We start from the raw sequence: 10793 nt of genomic DNA, 5'->3' as shown, positions 1-10793 counted from the left end.
GAAAACCCAATGTGATGCTCACACAGAGCAGTAAGAGACTTTCCTGTGGCTCCAGTGACCTTGGATTAACTCCGAAGCCACTGCGTGCTACAGCGACATCTCAGGCTGTACATTTTTGTCCAGAGCTACGTGAATCCTCAGGTAAGCAGCTGAATAAGTGGAGTTGCTTCTGCAATCAGATCAGTCACTGTGCCCAGAAAGGTCCCATGTGCAGATTGTGCCCAGTCCTTTAGTCCTCCTGTGTTAAAAACCCAGGCTGCTGGGGTACCTGTGAGGTTTCAGGAAGCGTGTGAGGAGGGAAGGAGCTATGGGAGCAAGTTCATGCTTCACAGGCCTCGTTGGGCTCCACATGTGGGTTTACGAGAAGATTTTATATGGAGAGGGAGAAGAGCTAGGCCAAGGGTAACTGCTTGTAAAAGCTTGCTCTGCAGAGACTGAATACACATGTGCATAAAGATCGTAGCTACAGTGTATGCCTGCTCATTCAAACTACACAGCAAGCCGCTCATTCACCAGAGTGGTAAAACAGTTGGGAATGTTTGGCTTCAGTGGTTGTAGAGTACGGCCTGATGCCCTCACTCCCACCGCTCCCACAGAAGGCGCCTTATCTTGCCTCTTTATTCAGGCAAAACTCCCTGACTTTTGAGCATGCATGAACCAGCAGACAAAGCGCTCCCCGGGTACAGCAGAACGAAACACTGACATCTGCTCTGCAACAACATGCCGAGAAAAGGCGGTTTTTCTGTGCGATCTCTACCATCCAATACCCCCTGCCTTTTCCTTCATTTCAGCGCACACCCTAGCCGACCCATCCGCAGCCATGCTGACTCTCCCCGGCGGCACGGTGCGTTCCCGCGGCTCAGTGGGGCTCTGCGGACCGCCGGGATCTCGGCCTCCCGGCACACCTGCGGATGGGACAGCCTCCGCGACACTTACAGCTGGGGGGACTCACAGAGTGAGAAGGGACCGGGACGTGTCGGAGGTCACCCAGGAGGGCTGAAAGAAGTCAGATCCTCCTGCCTCCAGCCCCTGGGCTGTGACGGCAAGGTCCACACTGCTGGCCAGGCGGCGGAGCGTTCCCTTCCTGGAATACACTAGTAGCTGGACAGGATGCGTTCGCAAATATAATCATCCACAAATCTCCCCCAGATTAGGTTACAGGACAGCGTTTCGACAGCACGCATTACGAAGCTCCCTGGAAGGCTTGGCTGGTGGATCTGCTGCTCGCTCTCTGCTCGTGACCCATTTTGGCTTTCATCAAGAATCATGACACCAGCTGCCTGGGTCATCTAGGAGGCAGGGAGGGGGAGAGCAACCCTGGGCTGGAAAGGGAAGTGGGGAAGGAGAAGAGGAGGAGGAGGAAGGGGGAGGATAGAAAGACGGGGGGGGGGGGGGGTGGAGAGAGAGAGAGAGAGAGTTGCTTTGCTCCAGTTGTGACGATTTGAATCCCAGTTCCGAGCTCTCGGCAAAGGCTTGCTGGGATACCTCATTCCCAGTCCTGTGCAAAGGTCTGTGATTGGGGATGTGGTGTGCTCAGCGGGCAGGGCCCCTCCCCTGGGCTGGATCCGCCTCTCTTATCCCCCAGATAAATTACTAGTGTCCTCACTAAATTCCTCGGCTTTCTCTCTCTCTCTCTCTCCCCCTCTCTCACACACGCTCACTCCCTCCCTCAAACACGGGCAAAGCGGGGTTGGGGGGCGGGAGGGCAGGGATCCTCTCTGGACTGGTATCGCGCCATAGTGCTGGAGGGGGAGGGAAGGGGAGGAAAATACTGGCGCCCCTTCTCTCCTCCGCCGCCTTGAAGTAGACTTGAGGCGCTGCCCTTCCTCCCCCCCCCTCCCCCTTTCCCACTGGTCCTTTGGCATCTTCCAGACCATGTCCACTGGGTCCCTCAGTGATGTGGAAGATCTGCAGGAGGTGGAGATGCTGGAGTGCGATGGCCTGAAAATGGATACTAACAAAGAGTTTGGGGCGTCCACCGAGAGCAACGAGGAGGGATCCAATGGCGAGAATGGCTCCCCTCAGAAGGGGAGAGGGGCCTCGGGCAAGAGGAAAAAGGCTCCCCCCAAGAAGAGCCCTTTAAATGGAGTGAGCCAGGAGGGAAAGCAGGTCCAGAGAAACGCTGCCAACGCCAGGGAGAGGGCGAGGATGAGGGTCCTTAGCAAAGCCTTCTCCAGGCTTAAGACCACCCTGCCCTGGGTGCCCCCAGACACCAAGCTTTCCAAACTGGACACCTTGAGGCTGGCCTCTAGCTACATCGCTCACCTGAGGCAGATCCTGGCCAATGACAAGTACGAGAACGGCTACATCCACCCAGTCAACCTGGTAAGTCACGGCCCGCCGGGGCCAGGCACTCTGCGTGCGTGTGCATGGCGAGAGGCAGGCGAAGAGCTGGGATGGGGCGTATGCGGGGAGAAACCTTCCTTGTACTTCTCACAGAGAGTCTGGTGCCAGCGGGGTGGCAAGGGGTGCTGTGCCAGGGGACAGGCTCCCAGCTGTCCTCCCGCCCTGTGCCCCAGGAGCTGAGCGTCCCGGGCCCCCATCCGCTGCTCCTGGCAATCCCCTCCAGGGGACAGGCAGGGGCCACGCTGGCCACAGATAGGCAGGGACACGCTTTACTGCCCCAGAAATGCCTGAGAAACCTCAGCAAGTTGATGGCAGCTTTTTACCTGCAAGCGGGCAGGTATAGGAATTTGGGTAGAGAAAGGTATGTTGTAGGAAGGACCCAAGCCAAGGACCCAGGTTTTACTCTTATCCCTCCGCTCTATCCTAACATTTCCTGCCATAATAATCCTCAAGCCCTAGATTTTTAAAGACAGAGCTCTTGGGGCTCTGCACTCAGCCGCTCAGATTTGCTGGGTCCAGGATGTTTCTCCTATCTGTGTAAACTGGCAAAGGAGAAATAAATACCAGTGCAGACTCCCCAAGGCGGGTGTCTGCCCCAGGCACACTCCACAAAGCCTCCCTGGGCTGTACGGTGTACCTCCTGCTGCTCCCACCACCCACAGAAAGTTTTCCTGAGCAGCCCAGGGTCTCCCTGCCATACCCGGCCACCAGGAACATCCAGTTTCCAGCTCTCAAAATATGTGCAACTGATGCAAACCGTGGGTGGGCAAGATCTGCCGGGGCTCTTTTTAGACATACAGCCTTTACGTTGCCCACACGTGTGGACCCCGCCAGATAAGGGGTGGCAGAGGGGATCTGGGGATGTTTCTCCGGGGTCTGGCTCTGCCTTTTGAGCTCTGGACTCCGGGGGAAAGTACATTACCCGCTGTGTCATCTGATAAGGGCCTGGGAGATATTTTTTTTGGCTAAAACCAAAGTCCTCAAAAAAATAAAGTAAAACAAAACCAACACCCAACCCAGAGATAACCCCCCCCCCCGCCCGCGCACAGAGGCACACCAAAACTTGCCCCCCGAGCCGCGGGAGGCCAGGGAGGGCGGCCGGGGGATGCCGGGGCTGCCGAGCGGCTGCTGCGCCCGGGCGGCTCGGCGGCGGTGGCGGCGGGCCCGCGGCGGTGGCGGCGGGCCCGCGGCGGGGCGTGGGGCGGCTCCCGCGGGGAAGAGCCCCCACGCCGCTCACGATCAACCGCGGGGGGCGGCGCGGCTGCGGCGGGGTGCCCGCGGCGGCTGGGCCGGGGCGACGCCGCGGTGCCGGAGCCGCCGCGGCTCCCTCCTCCCTCCCTCCCGCCGCGGATCAGAGGGGCTCCGCCGCCCCGGCGACGCCCGGGGGGAGCCGGCCGCGGCTGGGAGGCGAAGCGGACTCGGCCGCCGGCGAAAGGCAAAGGGGTCCTCGCCGAAGGCAGCGGGCGCTGCCCCGGCCCCAGCGCCGCTGAGCGCTGCCAGAAGCGGGCTCAGGCGGTGGGTGGCGGGCTCGATCCCCCGGGGCGCTCCCGAGCTGGACCCGCTGGCGACATAAGCGTTGCGATGTGCATTTTTCCGTATGTAACCCCCTTCCCACCCGTGTCTTTTCCTGGCTACAGACTTGGCCTTTTATGGTAGCCGGCAAACCCGAGAGTGACCTGAAAGAAGTGGTGAACACAAACCGCTTGTGCGGCCCGACGGCATCCTGAGCCCCGGCGGCCGGGCCAGCAGCGTCCCGGCGCGGCCGGGGAGCGGGCGGCGGGGCGGGCAGGGACACGCCGCGGCCCCGCCGCTGCCCCGGGCCCCGGGCAGAGCGACGGGGAGAGCCGCTCTCCCGGCGCAGAGGAGACCAAATGTGCCCTAGCAAAGACTCCGCCCCGAGAGATCCCGACTCTATTTAACTTTATTAAATGCGTGTACAGTCGAGTGTCCTGCAACAACAGCCTTGCTGGTTCAAGCGCTACTAGAGAAAAGAGACAGAGATCAAACAAAACCTGCCACGCGTCTGTCTTCTGTCTGAGACCTGTGAAATATGTAGATGCCTAGAAAAACTGACTTTGACAGTCATCTCTATGAAGTAATTCACCCTAAAGATATATAGATATATTTTCTTCAAGCAGGTTTTGCTCTATTTCTGTGAATAAACCTTCCTTTCCACTGAACACAGAGCGGTGTAATGTTCGTTTCCGACGCCCGGGCTCGGCGGGGGAAGGCCCGCGCCTCCGCCGGCCTCCGCCGCTCCGCCGGCAGCCCGCCTCTCGCCCCGGGCCGCGGGCGGGCTGCTCCCCCGGAGCCGCAGATACGGAGCAAATCCCCGGGGCAGGGGGTGGCTGCGCCCGTAGCCCGTCTTCGCCGCGGGAGCCCGGCCCGGCCCCGCCGCCCGGGCGCTGCGGGAGCCGCCCCCGCCGCCCCGCACCGCTCCGGGGGGACGGGAGCAGTTGGCTATTGATGAAGTACAGTCGGATGGAGGGTTCCCCTCTGGCCCCGGTCCTCGGCGCCGGGAATTTTTAACTTAAACATCTCCCCTCTATCGATCAGCGCGCCCGTGGGAGACGGGGCTGGGATAAACAGGAGTGCGGGGCGCTCCCCGGCAGCGGCCGCCGCCGCCGGCAGCTGATGCGCCAGATCCCACCGCGCTGTTTAATGTTTCAGGGTTATGACCGCACTGTTTACAAGACGTCTTCGGTTATTTATACTGTTATTATTAGCAGAGGGTCTTTAAATTTCCGCTTCACTTGCTCGCTCAATACCGTCCCTCTGTTCCGTCTGATACCTGGGTACTTTCTGGAGGAAAGCGGGAGAGGGGCAGCGCCCTGCCCGGGGGCTGCCGGGGGGCCGGGGGGGCACGGCGGCCGCCCCCCGGGCCAAGCCCTCCGTCCCGGCCGGGTTTCGGGGGGCGGCGGCGGGGGCCGGGGGTGGTCGCGGGCAGCGCGGGGCCCGGAGCCCCCCCGGGGAGCCGGGTCCCCCGGGCACCCTCCGCAGGCGGGCGCTGAGCCGGCCCGGGCGGCCCTGCGGGCTGGCTGGCTGGTGTTTCTTCTCCTGCCCGCCTTCCCCCCGCGATGACTGGGTGAGGTAGCGCGTCCTCCAGGCGACCCAAATTCAGCATCGGGTTCATGCGTGGGCTAGGTTTAATTAAAGCAGCTCGCTGGGAGCCGAGGGCTGTGCAAACATCTCGGCCCTCATTACAGAAAGGGCCAGGGCCTGCTCTATCGTCCTAATGGTTTTGAAGGGGAGGGCTGTTTAATTTCACTTTTTCACAGCTTTATCTCCATCCTGCACAATTAAAAGCAGAGCTCCTCGCCTGCCCTAACCACACGCAACGTCACGGTTGTGAGCGGGGCTGCGCCAGTTGACACACACAGGGCTTGGCTAACTTTACTGCCGAACACATCACCTTGAACAGCCAGAGCTCTTGCTGAAGACATGAGCAACTCTGGTAAGCGCAGCTGAAAGGGGTGATCTCTTTGCCCCAGGCATCGGGAAATTCAGTGGGAATTGCTGTTCTCTTAAAGGGAGACAGAATAGAGCCCTCCGACCTGAAGCTGAGTGCAAATGACTGATACAGCAAACGCACAAATACCGTTTTAGCCACCGAATTTACCCACTGAATTGAAAGTAACTGTTGGGTATAACCACTCAAAATTTCAACTTACATCCGTAATAACTAATGCTGCTCAAGACTCACAGCAAGGTGCTGTTTTCCTTCTAGAAAGAAGAAATCGATAGGCATCTGAACCGTGCATAAAATTAAGAGTTAAATTCTGAATATTCTCACGCAGTCGTCTTTGCCACCCTGCTTTGCATTGCTTACTCACTGCACTCAGCATCCTTTCCACCCTTTTGAGCTAGCCGTGTTCACTCTTCATTTGCCCCCTGAAACACGGCATGGAGAAAGAGAAGGGAGAAATGCAATAGTCCCCCGTGAAATGTGAGGAACACAGCCGTGACCATGTGCCCAAAGCTGCAATGTAAGCGGAACGGTAAGAGGAGGCTGTAGACACCGTTATTTCTCATGCTGCTATTCACTTTACCTAGCAGTCTAGATTGCAAGCCTCTCGGGGACTGAACTATTCCTCAAGCATCCTCCACCTTCCTCAGTCCTTGCCTCTGAGCAACAGTTCCGCAAACAAACAAAGAGGCAAAAAGCAACAAGCAATAAACAAAAGCAACCAGCAGTTGGGAACAGAAAGGTAAATAACGACTTTGACTGTAAAACAATGAGTGGCATTATCTCCATTTTGAAGACAACGAACATATTTTCCAGAGGCGTTACGTGGCTGGGAACCCTTGGTCCACTGACTTCATGTGTAAGGGCACAGCCCTGATAGTATTGGCAGTTGGCTTCAACAGCCCAAGTTTCTTAGATGAATTAAGAGTCCTGCCATGTATCTCAGGAGAACAAGGAGTGAACTCATTCTTCCCCTTTGCTGAGTGCAATTTTCCAGAAAAATATTTGCAAACAGAAAATGTATGTTTAGTCTGACTGAAGCAATTGATGATTTTGAAAGGAACTCGTTAAAGTGCTAAGGAAAAAAGGGAACCGGTTTAAATATTGATGTCAATGATTTTAAAGAAAATACTTTGTTTGCTTTCTTGCTTTTCTGTACAAAAAGTGATGTATTTTTAATACTTACCAAAATATAGTTATAACCCTTCTCCATGTGGAAACAAAGCTGGCTTGATTTGTCTTTCTGTATCTACATGGATGTAGATGCAGCTGCGTGAGTGTCTGTATACCTTCCCTCCTAATAACATTTGAACTCATTGCCTGCTTTCAACTGAATTTGAGAGAGGTCTCAAAGATAACTAAATTGCTACAATTTTTTTTGTAATCTTGAAAACAGGCAGCTGAGTAGAGAAAAGAAAAAATCTTTAAATTCTGCAACTAAAAGAAAGGTTTCAACATGAACTCAGCCCTCATCAGATACCAGAGCATACAGAGCAGAGTGCCAGCTGTAGATGAAGCTTCAAACGCTGCTTGAATCACAGGATACAAGTTCATAGAAAACCTGCTTATGGACCTCTGTGTTTTAAGATAAGAACTCTCTAAAAATAGTGTAGTCCCATCCAATTTTAATACTATTATTCTTTTTTTTTGGGGGGGGAAGGAAGCAGTTCCACCCAACTACTTCACGACCATTTTTCAGTTCAGCTAGAGACTAGAAAAATCCTTTATTCGCAGAGCTGCACTCAGTGCTCGGGCTCCGGGGTTTGGCGCTCATGTTGTACTGCTTAGCAGCAGTTTTCACAGTCCATAATGTCTTTAGGAGCAAGCATTTTTCCATCCCTTACAGAAAATACATTTTAGGCTTATCTTATCCTCTTGCTGGGATGGAAATTTGCCAGCCTGAGATGTCAGCAGAGCAAGAAAGCCACTTTGCAGGCACCTGCACAACGCCTTCCTCTCCTGGGCACTGACTGGGGCAGCGAGGCCACGGTGATGGTCGTGCCCCCAGGCTGCAAGGTGCACAAGGAGAACATATGCTAGATAGCTTATTTTTTTAAGTGCCTCCAAGGTTGAAATTCCCAGCTCACCTCGGAAATTAAAAGACACAGAAATATCTGTGTGATTTCTCCTGTAAGGAAGCTGGTTTGAATCCCAGATATAATGACAAGATCACAAGCATGGGTTTGTTCGAAGCATTTGTACTGGTAACCCCGGAGTTGTGTCGGCCTGGAAAAACAAGATTCCCTGTAAATGAATCGCATATACTTTTCAGAAGGTAATCTTTCTGAAACACCGTTGTCATTGCCATTCATTATTATTTGTAGCAAAAAAAATAAAATATGCAGAAGACATTAGCTAATTACAAATAATAAGCTGTCTAAAAGAGAACAGAACTCACATATATCTGGTGTACAAGCGGAGGGTATAATCCGATAGAAGTGCAGGGTATTTCTAATTTCTGTGTGGATATCTGAATGCAGATTATCACTCAGTCTCCCAAAAGGGACAGATTTTCAAAAGAAATTTCAATAACATTGAAATGAAATTCAGTTTCAATGAAACTGCAATTTGTGGCGGCAAATGACAGAGCATTCTGTAATTTCCATGTATATACACAGTTAGAAATACCTCCATACAAAATTTCTCCCAACAGCCAGTGATTCAAATCGTCCCTATGCATTGCTAGTCATGTTGCACTGACTATTCCCGTATTAAGGCTGTGCTGCCAAATGCAAGCCCACAGGGTAAATACAACTTTGTGCCCACTGTTCAGCCGCGGATCGCTTCGTGCTCTTCAGCCCAGCGTGCTTTATGGATGGGAAGCAGCACAACCCGTAATAATGGCTTTTTTTGTCTCTAGTGCTGCAAAGCTACTGGTGTCTCACATCTTGGTGAATTTCTGCAACCCTGAGAAGATGTCAATAGGTCTGACATAAAACTTATGCTCCGGGAGGGATGGGAAAAAACATGTTGGGGAAAAAACCACGATGGGAAAAAACCCCTGCGAGGACTGCTGCCGGTAAGACTCCAAACCCAGCAAAGTTCTGCAAGTAACTTGATTTTTCTTCAGTTCACTTCAGACACTGGTGTATCTGAGCGAGCTGTATAAAAACGACTTTGGGTAGGCCTAGGCATGCAGTCATCGCATTTCCCAAGTGCGGTGTGGACATAGCCTAGGGTCACAACAGTCCTGAGATGACGCATTTTCTTGCCTTACGGTTTTGCCCTTAAACTGAAACTTGTAAACAGATGAAATGCGTTTTTGAGCCAATGTGCATGCATGCACACAGCTACACCATCCTCGCATGGGGAGTGGAGATCAAAACCTCCTTGCAAGGAAAAAAAAAGATCGTAACAAAAGCAGGAGAATAAAAACCAGTGCAAATCCTTCCTTCACTTTAAATTCTAAGAGGCCATTTTCCTTAAGTAAGGAGAAAAGCCCCAACCCTTATTTACATCTCAGGCTGCTGTGTAAACTATAAGACCATATCCAACTGTAAATATGGATTATCTACACACTCGAGTTTTCTCTTGGTTGTTTACATGCTGTTTAAGAAACAGGGATCAGAAACACTATGGAAAAAAGGGAAGGGTACAGCTACACAGCCAGGAGACAAGAGGAAAGGGGGAAAAAGGCATTGAATAATTCCTCTTCCTCCGACTACTACTGCTCAGTCCTTGAGAAAGGACGGGCTGGGGAAGGGAGGAAGGATCAGCAGCTCCATCACAGCCGGGTGGAGCCAGACCACCGGGGAGATGGAAACCGGGAGGCTGAGAGCTGCAGCTGCCTTCTCTGGGAGGAACATCTGCGCAATCCTGTGTGGCGGCAGCAGGGGAGGAGGAGCGGGCACAGGCAGCAAGCGTTCCCAGGGATGCGCTCACCCAGATAACTGCCCCCCTGGACGGCTTCCCAGGCTGCTGCAGCGGCACTTCCCTCCCTCGTCAGGGATGAGGCGAAGATCATCGTGTGCGACAAGCAATCCAAGCATCAGCGCGGCCTCTTGCTTCAGCATCCTGTTTCTTGTGGTACTTGTTGATGGCCGAGCTGACCACAATGGGAACAGTTCTTCCTCACTGACAACATGTTGTTTTGTCCTTACATAGGGACTTTTATAGCGCTGGCACCTCAGAGTCAATGCAGAAATTAAACGGAGGACGGCAGTTACCTTGGAGCATTTGCCGTCACCGCATGACCAAATGTTTTTCTATAGGAGGTCACTGTCATTATACAGATGGGAAGGAAAAGAGGCGCGGAGCTGCCAAGCGGCTGGCCGAAGGCTCACACCTAAGATTGGCACAGGCTTGGCGCGCCAGCTCTTCTGGTGCACGAACTTACGAGCTGTTCTCCTAGGCACACTGAAATCACCGGGGACCTTTGGTCTTTGAATTCAGTATAAAGATAGGAACGAGAAGAGTGCAGGGAAGGATCCTCTCTCTCTCAGGCTGTATATCTACATCTATACCTACACTTGCTAGCATAGATAAAACAGCTATGGACCATTCTCTGGCTCTGACAGCCAGTGCTGTGGCCGGGGTCGCACCCACACATACCCGTGTTTTATTCCACTCTCACCAAAGGGTAAGAACAGTCCCTGGCACACGCTATTCCCAAACTGTGCTTGGACACTTTCTGGGAGAAAGTCAGACAGGCCAAAGGCATGCCAAGGACCCTGCCAACAACTAAGCACTCTGAAAAATAAGCCTTGGCCCTGGTTTATTTATCAGTGCCACTGCAGCCTTAGAAGCCAGAGCGATAAAGGGACTTGATGCCTTTGTCTCACCCCAGCCTCGTGCTCTTCTCACTTGTTTTCTAGATCAACCTGCTATCTTCTTTTATGGGCCAAAAATTCTTAGTGGGGACCGTCTTTGCTACTTTTATCTCATAACTAATATATGTTAAGACTAGAGGTCACTAGAAGCAACAGGCCAAGTTCAAGAACAAACATAACACAAGATATAAACAACATTATATCCTAAATTA

At 53.3% G+C, this 10793-nt stretch overlaps 1 protein-coding gene across 1 annotated transcript; it reads left to right on the top strand.

The window, feature by feature from the left end:
• Positions 1-1606: 1606 nt before the first annotated feature.
• TCF21 (transcription factor 21) lies at positions 1607-4526 on the top strand. The gene is made up of 2 exons (XM_087775943.1): positions 1607-2325; positions 3984-4526. The coding sequence occupies exons 1-2, from the start codon at positions 1876-1878 to the stop codon at positions 4071-4073; spliced, it is 540 nt and encodes a 179-aa protein (XP_087632069.1). The 5' UTR covers positions 1607-1875; the 3' UTR covers positions 4074-4526.
• The last annotated feature ends 6267 nt before the right edge of the window (positions 4527-10793 follow it).

This window comes from Nipponia nippon, unplaced genomic scaffold (assembly GCF_047370975.1).
Source record: "Nipponia nippon isolate SJK-2023a ecotype South Korea unplaced genomic scaffold, ASM4737097v1 scaffold_4, whole genome shotgun sequence".
NCBI lineage: Eukaryota > Metazoa > Chordata > Aves > Pelecaniformes > Threskiornithidae > Nipponia > Nipponia nippon.
This window is presented reverse-complemented; position numbering and strand designations above follow the sequence as displayed.